Source organism: Tamandua tetradactyla, chromosome X (assembly GCF_023851605.1).
Source record: "Tamandua tetradactyla isolate mTamTet1 chromosome X, mTamTet1.pri, whole genome shotgun sequence".
Classification (NCBI taxonomy): Eukaryota; Metazoa; Chordata; class Mammalia; order Pilosa; family Myrmecophagidae; genus Tamandua; species Tamandua tetradactyla.
Window position 1 is genome coordinate 98,379,520 of NC_135353.1, and position 20,584 is coordinate 98,400,103.

At 36.3% G+C, this 20,584-nt stretch overlaps 1 protein-coding gene across 7 annotated transcripts in view; it reads left to right on the forward strand.

The window, feature by feature from the left end:
• Window positions 1-20,584, forward strand: part of PHKA1 (phosphorylase kinase regulatory subunit alpha 1) — a 323,836-nt gene that overhangs the window by 236,793 nt on the left and 66,459 nt on the right. For all 7 annotated transcript variants that reach the window (XM_077146161.1, XM_077146162.1, XM_077146159.1 and 4 more), the window contains 2 exons: window positions 16,713-16,791; window positions 19,205-19,374. In XM_077146161.1, the coding sequence (XP_077002276.1) occupies window positions 16,713-16,791; window positions 19,205-19,374 (249 nt within the window). The remainder of the gene's footprint in view (window positions 1-16,712; window positions 16,792-19,204; window positions 19,375-20,584) is intronic.

Sequence of the window (20,584 nt, forward strand, 5' to 3'; positions counted from 1 at the left end):
ACTAAGCCATATCTTCCTTTTTTTATGAATATGAAAACTAATTTATTAACTTCTGTACAGAAAGATAAACATACCTCTATAACAAGCTTATATGAAGAATGAAGTTACAAAACAGTGAAAGTGTTATTAAAATTGATGCATGTAACATATATTCCTTTTTCTTAGTATGGTTTTTAATTTTTTGCTGATGTGTAGGTGTCTCATGATCTTGATGATTAACTCTGAATGTCCATTTCTTCCTTTTGTCTAGGGTTTAATTTTGATTAGCTTTGTCTTAAAACACTTCTTTCATGCTTGGTCTAATGTATTCTAGACTTTTAGAATGGCCTGTATTTAACGTTTAGATTTTCTCAGCTCTTCTTCATCTGATTCTTGCCTTGGATATGTGGTATAATTTTTAATATTGTATTTTTGTCAAATTGTTTCATCTCTAGGAGAGAGCTTCCTTTCCTCTGTTCTTTCTCTGAGAATCTTGATTTGTTCTGTTTGTTTTTGTGCTGACTTTTCTTCTCAGCTCCTAAGATTTGTTTAAATTCTCACATTAATTCACAAATTAATCCAGTCAAATTGTGGCTTCTTTGAAGGAATATTTTCTGAGTTCATTGCTGGTTTTGTTTTAACCCAAGGAGAACTCATCCTAGTTGTATTTTTCCCCAGTTCTGTCCTATAAACTAGGCTGCTTACTATCTAGGCTGTATCTTCATTAGATCCATGAATCTCCTACCAGTTGCCTCTCAGCACAACTTCCACTGTTCTTGAATGTGTTCTTAGGTTAAGCTTTTCCATACTCTGTTGCAAATGATGTCAGTTCCTTTGGAGAGATATTAGGTGCTATCTGTTTTATGGCCTGCTTCTCCCCCCAACAAAATCTCTGACAGGGTTCTGGGGCTGAGGGTAGGAAAATGACAAACTTCTCTCTGAGTTACCATCTGGCTGTAGGAGTTGAATGCTTTGTGGATGGGTAGACAGTAGCCTGAGGTCCTCTCAGCTGTACTCTTCTGACATGGATCCACTGTCTCCCAAGCTGCAGGAAGAACTGTCAGTGCCCTGGTATTCTGAGTATGCCCTGTTCAAGGCAGAACCTCCTTTTCGTGAATGGGGATTGGACAGAAGAAGGAAGCCCATTCTCTTGACTGCACTCCTTTGGAACTTTGTTCACAGCAACAAGCAGCTAGGTACCAAATGCGAGACACTGAAGTCCTGCTCTTCCTGGAAAGATAGCCTTCTAGCTAGGGACTAGAGAGAAAGAGTCTTGTGTTATTCACTGCAGTAGTTTGAAGTGGAGTGCCCACCTCACTGATCTGAGAGAATAAAGTGAGGGAGAAGTCACAAACAAATACCATACACTCTTGCCTTTCTTAGTGATATTCCTTTTAGATTTTTTTTGACTTTATGCTTCTTTATTTGCTGTTCGACCATAGGACCACTTCTAGAGATTTTACATGGTTGGTTGAGTTTTTTGTTTGTTAGTTTTTTGTTTTTGTTTTTTGTATGCTATATTAAAGGGTCACATTTCATTCTTTGTTCCGTGTGAGTATCCTGTTATTACAGCACCATTTGTTGTATTTTTGGGTTTTTTTTGTTTGTTTGCTTGTTTGTTTGGTTTTGGGAAGTGCATGGGCCAGGAATCGAGCCTGGGTTTCCCACATGGCAGGAGAGAATTCTTCTACTGAACCATCCTTGCACCCCAGTTGTTGTTTTTTAAAAAATAATTTTCACCAGTTTTTGTGGGGAGTCTTGGTCTGTAGGGTTTCTCATGCTTCCATGCCAGAATTCAATCTCTGAAATTTTATAATTTTTAAAGATGTATAATGAAACTACTATGTGTCAAAACCTATGACATTGAGCCAAGGAACCATGCAGGAAATTTCATGCCCTTGAAGACTTTTACTTTAAAAAAAAAAAGAATTCCAGTTTCAAGACATGATAGAGTAGACTCATTTATCCCTAGTCCTCTTCTTCCTAAGAAAAGCTTAAAAAAATACTAAAAAACCTGGACATTGTATATAAAATAAACATATGAAGACTCTGAAAGGTAGAAAGAAGGCAGACAGGCTAGTGCTATCAGTATTTGAAGAATTACGTAGTGGTAAGTTTCCTAGGTTTTCCTTTTGCCTCATATATCCTGTTATGAATGCTAAAGAAGCTGGTATCTCTGAAACACAAATGGATGTACATCAAAAACAAAACAAAACAAAACAAAAAGCAAAGAAAGCCTGCTCTCTGTAGCCAAAGAACCAAGATCGAGGCAGCCTGGGAAGACAGAAAACTTTTAAACAATAACTCCTAATAAACTGTAGCCCCACTCCTACCCCTGTTGGCAAATGCTGTGTGGGTACTCTACAGTTCTACCTTCACCAAGCGCCTTCCCCTTCATGATAGTGTCAGAGAATACTCAGTAAATAACTAAAACTTTTCATCTCTGCCTGACCTTAAGTCAGTATCAGTGGAGGCCATAACAGGGCACCCCTCTCCCTCCCAACCAGACTAGTGTCAGTGTAGTCCAATTGGAATGCTTGGACTTCCACACCTACACAACAGTAACAAGGCAGCAACCCCCATCCCTGATGGGATGATGTCAGAGGAGACCTGCTAAAACAGAAGATTTAATAAGATCCAGAGATAATATGATACTACAAATTTCCAGAATACAATAAAAAATGACTCCATATAAAAGGACCAGGAATATCTCAATTTCAAGGAGGAATAACAATCAACAGATACCACCACCGAGATGACACAGATTATGGAATTGTCTGACAAAAACTTTGAGGCAACCATCATGAAAATATTTTTATGACCAGTTACAATCACACTTGAAAACAATGAAAATATACAAAGTCTAAGAAAATAAATTAGAAGGTATAAAGTACCAAACAGAATTTTAAAACTGAAAAAAATACAATAACTGAAATGAAAAAACTCATTATATAGACTGAACAGCATCATGGAGATGACAAAATGAACTTGAAGACACAAAAATAGGAATTATTCAATCTGAACAATGGAGAAAATTGACAAAAATTTAAACAGAGCGTCAGGAACCTATGATACTAATAACAAAAAAAATCTAACATTCATGTTATAGGAGTCCCAGAATGAAAGGAAAAAGAATATGGGGTTGAAGAAAATATTCAAAGGAATAATGGTTGGAAAAGCAGCAAAAGGCAAAACTTACAAATTCAAAAACTGAGCAACCTCAAAACGTGGAGTTGTGCCAGATATATCATCATCAAACTCCTGAAAACTAAAGAAGAAGAAAACACTCTTGAAAGTGGAAATAGGGAAATGAAGTCTTGCCTATAAGGGAAACAATAGCAGATTTCTCATCAGAATGCATGGAGGCCCAAGGGAAATGACCCAGCATTTTTTAAGTGCTGAAAGAAACTAACTAAACCAATATTTCTGCAACCAGTGAAAATATACTTCAGGAATCAAGGGAAAAGAGATTCCCAGATGAAGGAAAGCCAAAAGAATTTATCTGCAGTTCTGCCCAAAAAGAATGGTTAAATGAAGTTCATAAAGTCAAAAGGACATAATAAAAGGAAGAGTCTTGGAACATCAGGAAAAAATAAATAACAATAGAAAGATTAATAATATGAGTAATACAATAAACTTCCTCCTTGATTTTTCAAAATTATTTTTGAAGGTTGAAGCAAAACTCACAACATTGTCAGATGTGCTTCTCATTGTAAGCAAAGGAAATAGAAGGAGGTAAGGTTTCTACATATCACTTGTACTGGTAAAATGCCAACTCTAGTAGATTATAAACAATTACATGTGTATAATGTAATACCTAGAGCAACCATTGAAAAATCTGAACAAAGAGATGTACTAAAAAAAACAATAGATAAATAAAAAAGAAATTCTAGAAAGGCACAAGTAATCTACAAAAAAGCAGAAAGAAGAAAATGAAGAAATGAAGAACAGTGGGAGCAAACAGGAAAAAAAATAAAATCGTAGACATAAACCCTAATATATTAATAATTACATTAAATACATATAGTCTAAATACACTAACTAAAACACAGAGATGGAATAAGTGGCTAAAAATGACCCACCAATATACTATCTATAAGAAACTTGCTTCAAATATAACAATATAAGTAGCCAGAAAGGGAAAGGATGGTAAAAGTTATGGTGTCAGAGGAGGCTTGCTAAAACAGAAGATTTAATGAGATCCAGAGATAATATGACACTCCAAATTTACAGAATACAATAGAAAATAACTCCATATAAAAGGACCAGGAATATCTCAATTTCAAGGAGGAATGACAATCAACAGATACCACCACCAAGATGACACGGATGATGGAATTATCTGACAAAGACTTTGAGGCAACCATCATGAAAATATTTTTATGACCAATTATAACCACACTTGAAAACAATGAAAATACACAGAGTCCGAGAAAATAAATTAGAAGGTATAAAGTACCAGACAGATTTTTAAAACTAAAAAAGATACAATAACTGAAATGAAAAAACTCATTATGTAGACTGAACAGCATCATGGAGATGACATGTGATTATTTGAAGCTATATGGACCCCAGGAAAACAGGTTCTTAAAGCTAATCCACTCCTGTGGGTGTGGACCCATTGTAAGTAAGATTTTTTGGTGAATAGGATCTTAACTTGAGATGTTACCCACCTCACTCAAGGTAGGCCTTAATTCTCTTACTGAAGTCCTATTTATAAATGAATAAATGACAGAAAGCAAACAGAGGGGGAAAAAAGCCACAGAGAAACTGAGAAAGATGGACACAATCAGAAGCTCAGAAAAAAAACATAGATGAAGCAGCGAGAAGCTGAAAGCAATGAAACCTAAGGGAGAAGGACCAGCAGATGTTGCCATGTGCCTGGCCTCTTGACAGAATAGCTGAGGATCATCAGTAGCCTGTCTTCATGGAGAATGTATCATCCATTTGATGCCTTGATTTGAACATTTTCATGGCCTGAGAACTTGTAAACTTATAAGCTAATAAACCCCTATTGTAAAAGCCAACTTATTTCTGGTATATTGCATTTCTTCAACTTTAGCCCATAAAACACCATTCAAATATTAATTTTAAAAAATAAGGGATGGGCGGTGCAATGATGGCTCAGTGGCAGAATTCTCACCTGCCATGCTGATACCTGGGTTTAATTCCCGATGCCTGCCTATGTAAAGAATAAATAAATAAATAAGGGACTTGGGGGTGCAAGGTAGTTCAGGGGTAGAATTGTTGCCTGCCATGCAGGAAACCTGGGTTCGATTCCCAGCCCATGCACTTCCCAAACAAACAAACAAACATATGAAAAACCAACCAAACAAACAAAAAATTCAACAAATGGCACTGTAATAAGGGGATATTCACATGGAAAAAGAATGAAATGTGACCCCCGACAGACAGCACACAGAAATAAAATAAGGGACTAAGTCCCTTGAGGGATGGGATCAAAAATAGGGATCTATTAAACTTTACCACTGAGGACACTCCAGATACTGTGTCAAACAAAAGCCAAGCCCTTGATCTTGAGGCTTGCTCTTGTGAAGCTTATGTATGTAGCAGAGAAGCTTGGCCTACCTGTAAGTATGCCTAAGAGTCACGTCCAGAAGACCTCTTTGTTGCACAGATGAGGCCTCTCTCTCTCCCATCTCTGCAATTGAAATCATTGCCCTCCCCATTATGTAGGAGATGACTCCCAGGGATGAGCCTGGCCCTAGCACCATCAACAATGCCATCCTGACCAAAAGGGGGGGAAGAAGTGTAACAAAGCATCAGTGTCTGAGAGATTTCAAATAAAACTGAGAGGCTCACACACAAGCTTCAGTTAGACATTGATGCCTATCATGATTTGCCAAACCCTAACCAAAACTTTTCCTGCCAATCCTAAAGAACACCTAAGGCATTAGATAAGATTCTACAAAGGTTCCATGCACTAGGGTAACTTTCCAGAAACCCACAACTTCCAGATGGGTCCCTGGACCAGATAAGTCCTGAAATGTAGAGGAGCCAGATAGTTCATTGATGGCATACAGAAATACAACTGATTTTAGCGTGTTGACCTTGTACCATGAAACTTTGCTGAATTCGTTCATTAGCTCTAATAGCATTCTTGTGAATTATTTAGGATTTTTTAAATTCAATTGCTTACTTTTTAAAAAATGTTTTTTGTTGTTAAATATAACATATATGCAAAGAAAGAAAGAAAAAGCAATGATTTTCAAAGTACACTTCAACAAGTAGTTAAAGAGCAGATTCAGTGTTCGGATCAGAGACACATCTAACAGAGAAATTAAGAAAAAATACATCAGAGAATTAAATGTAAAAAAGCAAAATTATAAAAAAATTTAGAAGTCATTATTGAAGAAAATATTTGGGACTGGAAACGATGAAAATTTCATGGACATGACAGCAAAAGCACAACTCTTAAAAGAAAAAAGCAATGAGTTGGACTTCATAAAAATTAAGAACATTTGTTCTGCAAAAAGCCCTGTTAAGAAGATGAACAGACAAGATACAGACTGGGAGTAAATATATGTAAACCACATATCTTACAAAGGGATCATCACTTAAATATATAGAGAACTCTCAAAGCTCAACATTAAAAAAATCTAATTAGAAAATGAGCAAAGGATATGAAGAGACTTTACAAATGTTGGTATGTAAATGGATAACAAACAGGAAAAGATTTTCAACATCATTAGCCATTAGAGAAATGAAAATTAAGAACCTGATTTGATGTTTACACATCTATTAGAAAAGTTAAAATGTAAAAATACCAATAACACCAAAGGCTGTGAGGATGCTGCAAACCAGATGACTCATACATTGCTGGTGGAAATGTAAAATGGTACAGCCATTCTAGAAAAGAGTTTGGCAGTTTTCTTACAAAACTAAACATGTACTTCCCATACAACTCCACAGTTGCACACAAGGGCATTTATTCCAGAGAACTGAATATGTATATTTACTCAAAAACGTGTACCCTAGTGTTTATAGCAGCTTTCCTCATAATAGCCACAAACTGGAAACAATCCACATGTACTTCAGTGAGCGAGTGGTTAAACATATTGGGGTTCATCCATGCCCGTGGAATACTACAGTAACATAAAGGAGTGAACTATCTATATATGCAACAATTTGGATGGATCTCAAGGATATTAGATGGAGTGAAAAAAGCTTATTTCAAAATATCTCATACTATATGATTCCACTTATAAAACATTCTCAAAGTGACAAAATTATCAAGATGGAGAACAGATTAATGATTGCCAGAGGGATGGTGTGGGAAGAAATGTTGAATGTGACTGTAAAAAGGAGATATTTGCATTGGTGGATTAGTTCTGTATCTTGATTGCTGTTGTGGCTACACGAACCTATCTATACATGTGATAAAATGGCATAGGAATGTACCCACATGTTTTGATTTGGTAAAGCTATTGGAATGCAATATTCCAGAAATGGCTGGGTTTTTTTAAGGGGATTTATTGGATTGCAAATTTGTAGTTCTAAGGCCATGAAAATGTCTGCATTAAGGCATCAACAGGATGATACCTGGACCCTGAAGAAAGGCCACTAGCATCAGGGATAACTCTGTCAACTGGGAAGGTACATGGCAGGTGTCTCCTGGTCCTGGCTCCTGGTTCTGTTGCTTTCAGCTTCTAATTCCAGTGGCTTTTTCTTTGCATTCTGTGGGTCTTCTCAGAGTCTCCAAGGTGTTTTTCTCTCTTTAAGTGTCTGTGGGTTCTCTCTGAGCTTCTCTGGGGCAAACTCTGGGTTTTGTCTCTTAGCTTCCCTCGGCCTTCTCCAGATTCTGGCTCTTTGAGTTTCTGTGGGTCCTGCCTTAGCATCTCCTGGGGCATTTCTGTCTCAGCCTCTCTCGGCTCTCTCTCATAAAGGGCTCAGGAAAAGATTACAACCCATTTAAATGAGAGGGGCCACATCTTCATGGAAACAATAAAACCAAAAGGTCCCAGACAACAATAGGTCTGCCCCCACAAGAATAGATTAGAAGAACATGGCTTTTTTGGGGTATGTAACAGATTCAAAACAGCATAACACATAATTGTACCAATGTCAAATTCCTGATTTTTATACTTACTATAATTATGTAGAATTTAGCCATTAGGAAAAACTGTATAAATAGTACAAGGACCTTTCTGTACTATTTTTCAACTTCCTATGTATCTAAAATTATTTCAAAATAAAAAGTTTTTTAAATGCAAAGCAAAACAAGTAATTAAACTTAAAAAACAAAATAATAAATTGAGATGAAGAAGCTCCCGAGAGAAGGAGAGGAAAAAAGAGAAGTGGAAAAGAGAATGAAGGGGATATTAGCTTTAACTGTATTGTTTTATTTCTTTTTCAAATAGAACAAGAAGAAGGAAAAGAATTAGAAAACATGTAATCTGCATTTTCAACTCAAGAAGCTAGAAAAAGAACAAAAACAAACCAAAAGAAAGTTGGAGAAAGCTACTGGTATATATAAGAATAGAAATTAATGAAATAGAAAAAGCTTAAAAAATGATAGAACTGATAAGTAAAACCAAGTTCTGATTCTTTGAAATGATCAATAAAATAGATAAAAGTCTAGCAACTGTGGCCAAGAAAAAAGAGATAATAAAAACACAATGTTGAGAATGAGAAAGGAGATAAAACAACAAATATGGGAGAGTTTTAAAATTTAAAAAGAATATGAAGTACAATTTAAAAAATCTTATTAAAATGGCTAATTTTCTAGAAGATAAGATAATATGTGAATAAGCCTTATAATAAATGTGCATATACTATATGAGAAAAATTACCAAGCTAATGAGAAACATGAAAAATGTTTTAATTATTAGAGAAGCATACCATGTTCCTAGATTGAAATAGTTACTATTAAGAGGCTGTCCATTTTCATTAAATTAATCTATTTTCCATGCACAGGACAGAAAAAGGGGAATACTCCCAAAACATAAAGAGCTTTTGAAAGTCAATTGAAAAATAAGATAGATTATCTATTAGAAAAAAATAGGAAAAGAACATGAGCAGGCAATTCATAAATGTAATGCAAATGGCCAGTAAATACATAAAACATGCTCAGTCTTAACGTTATAAAATTAAAATCTAACCAGTAATAAAGTAATATCATTTTTTACCTATCAGATTAGCAAAGAGTAAAAGGGTTTTTTTGGTACCAAATAAACATTTTTTGCTTTAGTCTCACACATAAGGTGATGTTTTAAAATATTAATTACCATCTATTTTCAGCACCATGCAGTAATGACATTCCTTTGTTCTACCTCATGCAAAAACATTTTTTAAATTTGTGCATTTAGTCACTATTATTATACACTCTAGGCATTCCTAGATTATACCATCTCAATCTTTAACATCTATCTTTCTTTCTGATTTCATTTATGGCCCCAACCCTCCTCCCTCTCTCATTCTCACATGCAGCTTCATTCAGTGTTTTAACATAATTGTATTACAGTTATATAGTATTGTGCTGTCCATTTCTGAGTTTTTGTATTGAGTCCTGTTGCACAGTCTGTATCCCTTCAACTCCAATTACCCAATATCTTAACCCTATTTCTATCTCCTGGTGGTCTCTGTTACCAACAAAATATTCCAAGGTTATTCACTAATGTCAGTTCATATCAGTGAGACCACACAGTATTTGTCCTTTTGTTTTTGGCTAGTCTCACTCAGCATAATGTTCTCAAGGTCCATCCATGTTGTTACATACTTCATAAGTTTATTTTGTCTTAAAGCTGCATAATATTCCATCATATGTATATACCACAGTTTGTTTAGCCACTCGTCCATTGATGGACATTTTGGCTGTGTCCATTTCTTTGCAATTGTAAATAATGCTGCTATAAACATTGGAGTGTAAATGTCCATTTGTGTCTTTGCCCTTAAGTCCGTTGAGTAGATACCTAGCAATTGTATTGCCAGGTCATATGGCAATTCTATATTCAGCTTTTTGAGGAACCGCCAAACTGCCTTCCACAGCGGTTGCACCATTTGACATTCCCACCAACAGTGGATAAGTGTGCCTCTTTCTCCATATCCTCTCCAGCACTTGTCATTTTCGTTTTGTTGGTAATGGCCATTCTGTTGGGTGTGAGATGATATCTTATTGTGTGCCTTTTGGCCATTTGTATTTCCTCTTCTGAGAAGTGTCTGTTCAAGTCTTTTTCCCATTTTGTAATTGGATTGGCTGTCTTTTTGTTGTTGAGTTGAAGAATCTCTTTATAAATTCTGGATACTAGACCTTTATCTGATATGTCGTTTCCAAATATTGTCTCCTATTGTGTAGGCTGTCTTTTTACTTTCTTGATGAAGTTCTTTGATGCACAAAAGTGTTTAATTTTGAGGAGCTCCCATTTATTTATTTCTTTCTTCAGTGCTCTTGCTTTGGGTGTAAGGTCTATCTATAAAACTGCCTCCAATTATAAGATTTATAAGATATTTCCCTACATTTTCCTCTAACTGTTTTATGGTCTTAGACCTAATATTTAGATTTTTGATCCACTTTGAGTTAACTTTTGTACAGTGTGTGAGATATGGGTCCTCTTTCATTCTTTTGCGTGTGGATGTCCAGTTCTCTAGGCACCATTTATTGAAGAGACTGTTCTGTCCCAGGTGAGTTGGCTTGACTGCCTTACCAAAGATCAAATGTCCATAGATGATAGGGTCTATATCTGAACACGCTATTCAATTCCATTGGTCAATATATCTATCTTTATGCCGGTACCATGCTGTTTTGACCACTGTAGCTTCATAATATGCCTTAAAGTCAGGCAACGTGAGACCTCCAGCTTCATTTTTTTCCCTCAGGATACTTTTAGCAATTCAGGGACTCTGCCCTTCCAGATAAATTTGGTTATTGGTTTTTCTGTTTCTGAAAAGTAAGTTGTTGCGATTGTAATTGGTACTGCATCGAATCTGTAAATCAGTTTAGGTAGAATTGAAATCTTAACTATATTTAGTCTTCCAATCCATGAACATGCTATGCCCTTCCATCTATTTAGGTCTTCTGTGATTTCTTTTAACAATTTCTTGTAGTTTTCTTTGTATAGGTCTTTTGTCTCTTTAGGTAAATTTATTTCTAAATATTTTAATCTTTTGTTTGCAATTGTAAATGGAATTCTTTTCTTGATTTCCCCCTCAGATTGTTCATTACTAGTGTATAGAAACACTAGATTTTTGAGTGTTGATCTTGTAACCTGCCACTTTGCTGTACTTGTTTATTAGCTCTAGTAGTTTTGCTGTGGATTTTTCAGGGTTTTCAACATATAGTATCGTATCATCTGTGAGAGTTTTACTTCTTCCTTTCCAATTTTGATGCCTTGTATTTCCTTTTCTTGTCTGATTGCTCTGGCTAGAACTTCCAACACAATGTTGAATAACAGTGGTGATAGTGGACATCCTTGTCTTGTTCCTGATCTTAGGGGGAAAGTTTTCAGTTTTTCCCCATTGAAGATGATATTAACTGTGGGTTTTTCATATATTCCCTTTATCATTTTGAGGAAGTTCCCTTGTATTCCTATCCTTTGAAGTATTTTCAACAGGAAAGGATGTTTAATTTTGTCAAATGCCTTCTCTGCATCAATCGAGATGATCATGTGATTTTCCTGCTTTGATTTGTTGTTAGGGTGTATTACATTAATTGATTTTCTTATGTTGAACCATCCTTGCATACCTGGAATGAATCCTACTTGGTCATGATGTATAATTCATTTAATGTGTTGCTGGATTCAATTTGCTATAATTATGTTGAGGATTTTTGCATGTATATTCATTAGAGAGATTTGTCTGTAGCTTTCTTTTTCTGTAATATCTTTGTCTGGTTTTGGTATGAGGGTGATGTTGGCTTCATGGAATGAATTAGGTAGCTTCCCTCCTCTTCAATTTTTTTGAAGAGTTTGATAAGGATTGGTACTAATTATTTCTGGAATGTTTGGTAGAATTCACATGTGAAATCGTCTGGTCCTGGACTTTTCTTTTTGGCAAACTTCTTAATGACTGATTCAATTTCTTTACTTGTGATTGGTTTGTTGAGGTCGTCTATTTCTTCTCGAGTCAAAGTTGGTTGTTCATGCCTTTCTAGGAAGTTGTCCATTTCATCTACATTGTTGTATTTATCAGCATAAAGTTGTTCATAACATCCTGTTATTGTTTCTCTTATTTCTGTGGTGTCAGTGGTTATGTCTCCTCTTCCATTTCTGATCTTATTTATTTGCATCCTCTCTCTTCTTCTTTTTGTCAGTCTTGCTAAGGGTCCATCAGTCTTATTGATTTTCTCATAGAACCAGCGTCTGGTTTTATTGATTTTCTCAATTGTTTTCATGTTCCCAATTTCCTTTATTTCTGCTCTAATCTTTGTTATTTCTTTCCTTTTGCTTGCTTTGGGGTTAATTTGCTATTCTTTCTCTAGTTCTTCCAAGTAGACAGTTAATTCCTGATTTTTTGCCCTTTCTTCTTTTTTGATATAGGCATTTAGGGCAATAAATTTCCCTCTTAGCACTGCCTTTGCTGCGTCCCATAAGTTTTTGTATGTTGTGTTTTCATTTTCATTTGCCTCGAGATATTTACTGATTTTGATTTCTATTGTAATTTCTTCCTTGACCCACTGGTTGTTTAAGAGTGTGTTGTTGAGCCTCCACATATTTGTGAATTTTCTGGTGCTCTGCCTATTATTGATTTCCAACTTCATTTCTTTATGATCTGAGAAAGTGTTCTGTAGGATTTCAATCTTTTTAAATTTATTGAGACTTGCTTTGTGATCCAGCATATGGTCTATCTTTGAGAATGATCCATGAGCCCTTGAGAAAAAGGTGTATTGTGCTGTTGTGGGGTGTAATGTCCTAAAAATGTCTGTTAAATCTAGTTCATTTATTGTAATATTCAAATTCTTTGTTTATTTATTGATCCTCTGTCTAAATGTTCTGCCCATTGATGAGAGTGGGGGATTGAAGTCTCCAACTATTTTGGTAGATGTGTCTATTTATCTTTTCAGTTTTTTCAGTGTCTGGCACATGTATTTTGGAGCATTTTAGTGCATAAATATTTATGATTGTTATGTCTTCATGCTGAATTGATACTTTTATTAGTACATAGTGTCCTTCTTTGTCTCTTTTAAGTGTTTTACATTTGAAGTCTAATTTGTTGGATATTAGTATAGGTACTCCTGCTCTTTTCTGGTTGTTATTTGCATGAAATATCTTTTCCCAACCTTTCACTTTCAAACTATGTTTATCTTTGGGTCTAAGATGTGTTTCCTGTAAACAGCATATAGATGGGTCCTATTTTTTAATCCATTCTGCCAGTCTATGTCTTTTGATTGGGAAGTTCAATCCATTAACATTTAGTGTTATTATTGTATGGGTAGTACTTTCTTCTACCATTTTGCCTTTTGGATTTTATATGTCATATCTAATTTTCCTTCTTTCTACACTCTTCTCCGCACCTCTTTCTTTTGTGTTTTCGTATCTGTCCCTAGTGCTCCCTTTAGTATTTCTTGCAGAACTAGTCTCTTGGTCACAAATTCTCTCAGTGATTTTTTTTCTGAAAATGTTTTAATTTTTCCCTCATTTTTGAAGGACAGTTTTGCTGGATATAGAATTCTTGGTTGGCAGTTTTTCTCTTTTAGTAATTTAAATATATCATCCCACTGTGTTCTCGCCTCCATAGTTTTGGCTGAGAAATCTATGCATAGTCTTATTGGGTTTCCCTTGTATGTGATGGATTGTTTTTCTCTTGCTGCTTTCAAGATCCTCTCTTTCTCTTTGACCTTTGACATTCTGATTAGTAAGTGTCTTGGAGTATGTCTATTTGGATCTATTCTCTTTGGGGTACGCTGCACTTCTTGGATCTGTAATTTTAAGTCTTTCATAAGAGTTGGGAAATTTTTCAGTGATGATATCCTCCATTAGTTTTTCTCCTCCTTTTCCCTTCTCTTCTCCTTCTGGGTCACCCACAACATGTATATTTGTGCGCTTCATATTATCACTCAATTCCCTGAGTCCCTGCTCATATTTTTCCATTTTCTTCCCTGTTGTTTCTGTTTCTTGTAGGATTTCAGATGTTCCGTCCTCCAGTTCAATAATCCTATCCTCTCCCTCTCGAAATCTACTATTGTAGGTTTCCATTGTTTTTTTCATCTCTTCTACTGTGTCTTTCATTCCCATAAGTTTGGGGATTTGTTTTTTCAGACTTTCCATTTCTTCTTTTTGTTCATTCCTTGCCTTCTTCATATCCTCCCTCAATTCTTTGATTTGGTTTTTTATGACGTTTTCCATGTCTCTTCGTATATTCTGAATTAATTGTTTCATCTCCTGTATCTCATTTGAATTGTTGGTTTGTTCTTTTGACTGGGCCATATCTTCAATTTTCCTGCCCAGTATGTGGCGCTTGTCTGCCTGCAGGTCCCATCAGCATAAGATGATACGTCACCTTTAACTTTGGAAGACTCTCCCTGATACGGGCATGGTGGGGACAGAGGAGAGGTTGTAGGCTGGTTTTAATGCCTTCAAATTACCAAGCCCTGGTGTCTGAATTCCTTGAGAGAGGGATTCCACCTGAATTTGGCTTCACCCCTCTGCTGGGGAAGGCACAGGCTGGAGACAAGCCCTGAAGGTTTTTGTTTCTGTCTATGCCTGGGGTAGTTGCAGTCTGAGAAGTCCTGACACTTGATCCAGAAGCAGTCAAGCTTTTGTAGAAACACAGCCACAAAAGCCTCTGTTTCTTTTCTTTTTTTCTTTTTCCGTTAGCCCAATGAGCGACCTCTGCTTTGACCAGGTTCACCTGAGCTGGGGGCCTATTTTTAGGGGTCAGAATTTGTTAATTAGTGCCACAATTTGTATTTGGTTGGACTCAGCCCCTGCTGTTGTTAAAGTCTCTTTCCTTTCCCCACTGGGAAGCAGCATGTGGGGGAGGGGCACCGGTCACTGCGGCTTGGGGAACACATGGTTCTGGGGGCACTCACAGCCAGTCCAGCTGGTCCAGACTAGGGTACGCTGTGAGTCTGGTCACTAACGTGGCTCCAGGAGCTGTTCTGTACTGTTTCTGGTTTTTTAGCAGTTGTTCTGGAGGACAAACTAAAACGTGCACATTGCTAAGCTGCCATCTTGGCCACACCCCTTATTATTCCGAGTAAAAGGATTTTTAATGCCCAGTGTTGTTAAGGGTGTGGGAAAACTTCAGTCAGCTTCTTTACTATTGGTTGAAATATAACTGGTCCTGTTTTTAGTGGACAATTTTGTAGTATCTATAAAAGTTTTTAGTAAGTGTTCCCTTATTCCTAGCAATGTTACTTGTAAGAATTTATCCGAAGGAAATAATAGAACAAGTACATAAAGATGTAGGTACAATGATCTTCATTACAACATTGCCTATAATACAGAAACAGTGTAAGTGTCCACCATGGAATCATTTTTCACTAATGCAAATGATAAGGTAGATGTAAATGTTCTGGCATGAAAACGGCTCATGTTATAATCGACGAGTTGAAAAAAGCAGAACATGAAAGAGTATGTGTAGTATTATTCCCTTCGTGAAAAATCAGGTAATTGCTAGCCTTCCAAATTTTTTTTTTGGGGGTGGGGGAAAGCAGTTCACCTATTTATTATGACAGAAGTTTATAGCTCCCCATATAACATACTAAGTACTGTTCAGTGACCGAGACAAATTGATATGGATACCATTCCAACGAAGTGCCTAGCAGAAAATAGAAGGCTTTCTCTGCAAGAAGAAAAATATGATCCAGTAAGAACAAATTTCACTGCTTCTGCTTGCATAAATGGCTTAAAAGGGGCCACAGAGTCTCTAATGTTCAAAACAAAGAAGCCCAGAAAAGTCAGGGGTTACCTTCATTACACTATTAACAAGGTTGCCAGTTGTTTACTTGATGGCCACTAAGGTTGTATCTGCAACCTCCCAAAGGCCTGTCCCTTTTGAGAATCCTGCATTTTCACATTGTAACAAGGCCTAAAGAAAAGCTGAAGACAAATCCATTTTAGCCACTGAAACAGAAGATGTGAAAAAAGAATTAATTCATAATAATGCATCTTTTTTCTCTTTATGTGGTACTAGGCAATGGCCTGGTCATAATGAATAGATTGAGATTTTAGTTTTAAAATCTTCTAAATTGTGTCCCAAATTGAATCATTATCCTACTTTGTTATTAATTTTTTAAAAAAATCAATGGCTTTTTTTTATTGTGAGATATAACATTTACAAAAAAGCAATAAATTTCTAAGTGCATTTTAACAAGTAGTTATAGAACAGATTTTAAAATTTGGTATGGGTTACATTTCCATCATAATTTTTATGCCTGCACACCTACACACACCAAAGCTCATTTGATAAAATAGTATATATAAAATGTTTTAGCACAGAGCTTGGCACATAACCTTCAACAAGTGGTTTCTCCTGTTGCTATTATCAGCATTAGCCATTAAGTATTCTACCATCAGGCCCTGTGGTAAATACTGGGAATATTATATAAATAAAATAATGTCTTTGAGGAACTTTGTCTAGTGGTCATCATCCCTTACAATTTGCCCATTCTGCAATGCTGACTCAGAAGAATTGTTGAAATACAGGATGTTTAATGAAGAGTGTGACTCATTTGTACCATCATCTCCAGAATGATTGGTTTGAAATAATTGAAAGATTCCTCTCCCTTCAAAGTTAAAATCACAAAGATTGTTTTAAATATTCTTCATTTCAAGATGATGATGGAACCAGCTTGAATTCAACTATCCTGGCAGCACTCCGAAAAATGCAAGATGGCTATTTTGGTGGGGCAAGGTAAGTGACTACTGCATACTCTTTAGTAAAATGAAATGAAATTTGGAGACTGGGTATGGAAATGGCAGACTTAGAGTGCCTTTCTGATATCTTCAATAACAATCTCATCCTACTCAGAAGAGCTACCATTTGATAGATTGGACCAAGGAATTTAATGTTTTTTCCCCACCCTGTTCTTTGCCTAGACCTCATAAATTCAGTGGACCAGAAAACTTACTCTTTCAAAAAATAAAAGAAAGATTATGGTAGTTTTATTTTCTTTTTCCCCTAAATTTTTATTTTGAATAATCTAAGGCTTACAGAAGTTTACAGTTATAATAGTGAACATCTATATACCCTTCCTCATGATTCCCCTGTTGTTCACATTTTGTCCCATATGTGCATTCTTTCTCTTGATCCTTCTCTCCTCCCTCTTTACCTGCCTGCCTTCTTCTTCACTCTTACATATACATATGTCCACACATACTCAGATACATATACTATATATAATATATATATATGTATGTATGTATATGCACATATACCTATACTTTTTGGCTGAACTGTGTGAGAATTCATTATAGACATTATAACTCTTCAACCCTAAATACTTCAGTTTCTGTCTTCTAATAACAAAGACATTCTCATATATGATGTAATGTGATCATCACATTCAGGAAATGCAATATATTTGACACAGTTCTATTACTTAATATAGAGTTTAATATTATCCAGTTGTCATAATACTATTTTTAATAGCTTTTTTCCGCAATCCAGAATCCAGTCAGACATCATGTATTGGTATTTAATTGTCATAGCTCTTAGATATACTTTAATCTAGAACATTTCTTCAACCTTTTGTTACTCTTTCACGACACTTTTGAAGAATGCAGGTCAGCTATTTTGCAGACTGTCCCTCCATCCGAACTTGTTGATTATTTCCTCATCATTAGATTCAGTCTGTTTTTAGCAGGAATACTAACTATGTGATATATGTCCTCAATGCATCATACCAGGCAGCAGTTGATGTTCTAGTTGACTAGCTGCTGGAATGCAATAAACCAGAAATGGAATGGCTTTTAAAAAGGGGAATTTAATAAGTTGCTGGTTTACAGTTCTGAGGCCAAGAAAATGTCCCAATTAAAGCAAGTCTATAAAAATGTCCAACAGGAGGTTACCTTCACTCAAGAAAGGCAGATGAAGTTTAGAATTTCACTCTCAACTGGAAAGGCACATGGTGAACATGGCGATGTCTGCTAGCTTTCTGACCAGGCTTCTTCTTTCATGAAGCTTCCCTGGGGACATTTTCCTTCTTCATCTCCAAAGATCTCTGGCTACATGGGCTGTGGTAGTTCTTGTGGCTATCTTGTGACTCTCTTCAAAATGTTTCCTCTTTTAAAGGATTCCAATAAACTAATCTAGACTCACCTAAATGGGGGGAGTCACAGATAATCTAATCATTTTCCACCATACAGTATATTGAATAGGGATTAAAAGAAATGGTTGCTCCCACAAAATTGGATCAGGATTAAAACATGGGTTTTCTAGGATACATAAATTTTTCAAACTTGCACAGTTGATGTCAGTTTGACCATTGTTGGTGATTGAACCTTGTTCACTTGGTTGGAGTGGTGTCTTCCAGGTGTCTCCCTATCCTTTCCCCAACTGTCTTTCATCAGATGTTGTTAACATCCATTGATGCTTTTGCGTAAATTAGTTATTACTAATGGGGCTGTAAAATTGTGATTTTGAGTCTATCATTCCATATGCATTAATTGGAATTCTGTAAAAAAACAAGTGTTTTCTCTTCCTCCTTTATTTTGTAGTCTTAATATCAGCATGGATTCATGAATTCTTATTTCATTCCCTGCATCATCATCTTTTTCTGCCATTGTTTATTTTGGTGTTCAGATTATCCAAGAACTGACCATTGGGAGCCTCTTCAAGCTGGCATCTTTAGAAAATCACTATTAATGACCTTGCTTTTGGTTTGTAATTGGCTTTATAAGTGGGGAAGCATCTAATTTTAATCTCTAGTTTATAAAATGTTCACGTGCCATCTTTTATTTTCAAAATATCTTTTTGAGTGTTTCTTTAATACAATGGATTTGTTGATTTATCCTCATTCTCTTGCAGCCAATGCAAACTTTTATCAGACGTTTGGCATAGTTAGGAATATATTATATGGCAGGAGAAGAGAACCAAACTGAACTGTTGGTGGATTGTGAACCCAAGATTTTGAATTTTGTTAAAATGGTACCTGCACTATTTAAGCTGTACAATATGCCAAGGAGTACTATAAAATTTCACTGATGTATACAAATTAGTAATATCCCAACAGACTATTTTAGGTATCCTTTTATCACCAATACTGTGTTGTTTTAAAAAAGATTTTCTCTAATTTTCTGTTTTCTGTTTAACCTCTATTTGTTAGGGTTCAAACTGGTAAATTATCAGAGTTCTTGACAACTTCTTGCTGCACACACTTGAGCTTTATGGACCCTGGGCCTGAGGGTAAGCTATACAGTGATGATTATGATGACAGCTATGAAGAACTGGAAACTGGCTACTGGATGGATAATGACTTTGACTCAAGCAGTAATGGTAAGGGGGCCTCATAAAGGCACTAGTCTTGCTGGACAAGACTACAAAATATTGTAAGCATCCCCCTTAATATTTCATGCTTCCTGTAGTCTCACAGTATACTATCCTCACTCCTATTTAATATACCTAGATTCCTACTTTTTGCCTTCACTTTTCACCCCTCTACTTACCTTTGGTTTCTACTCTAATAGCCCTGTGGTGAATATGTGGAATTTTGGGGTTGTTCTGTCCTTCGGGAAGGTTAGGGAAGATTTCTTCCCTGTTGTGGTAGTATGGAGCTTCTTATGTACCCCAGAAAAGGCCATGTTTTTTAATCCATTCTTATGGGTGCAGTCGTATTGTGGGCAGGACCTTTTGATTAGGTTGTTTCAGTTGGGCTCCAACCAATTCAAGGCGATCTTAATCATTTACTAGAGTCCTTTATGAGAGGTTAAAGAACAGAAACGCCAAGACAAAGCTTAGAGAGAAATGCCCCAGAAAAGCAAGAAAGGACCCACAGAAACTGAAAGAGCCAGAACCTGAAAGCAACGGAACTCAGGAGAAAAGGATCAACAGATGCCAGCCATGTGTTTTTACATGTGACAGAGGAAACCTGGATGCCATTGGCCCTTTCTTCAGAGAAGATATCCTCTTACTGATGCCTTAATTTGGACATTTTCATGGCCTTAGAACTGTGCATTTGTAAACTAATACATACCCTTTGTAAAAGCCAACTCATTGCTGGGACATTGCATTCCAGCAGCATTAGCAAACTGTAACACCTGGTGTGTTTGAAAGCTGCCGGAACACAGTATACTAGAAATGGATCAGCTTTTATAAAGGGAATTTAATAAGTTACAAATTGATAGTTCTATGGAAGTGAAAGTGTCCAAATTAAGGCATCAATAAGAGGATACCTTCACTCAAGAAAGACTGATGGGTCAGGAACACCTCTGTCAGCTGGGAAGTCATGTGGCTGGTATCTTCTGATCCCTTGCTCCTGGGTGCCATTGCTTTCAGCCTCTGTTCCTATGGGGGTTCCTCACTTTGTTTCTCTAAGGCTGGCTTTCATCTCTTGGCTTCTCTTGGCTCTCTCCAGGTTTTGGCTTGCTTGACATCTCATGGCAATGTCTGCTGAGCTCCAAACATCTCCAAATATCTGTGTCTCTGTTCTCCATGTGTCTGCATCTGTGTCACCTCTGCTGTGAAGTTTCTGTCAACCCTGAGGCTT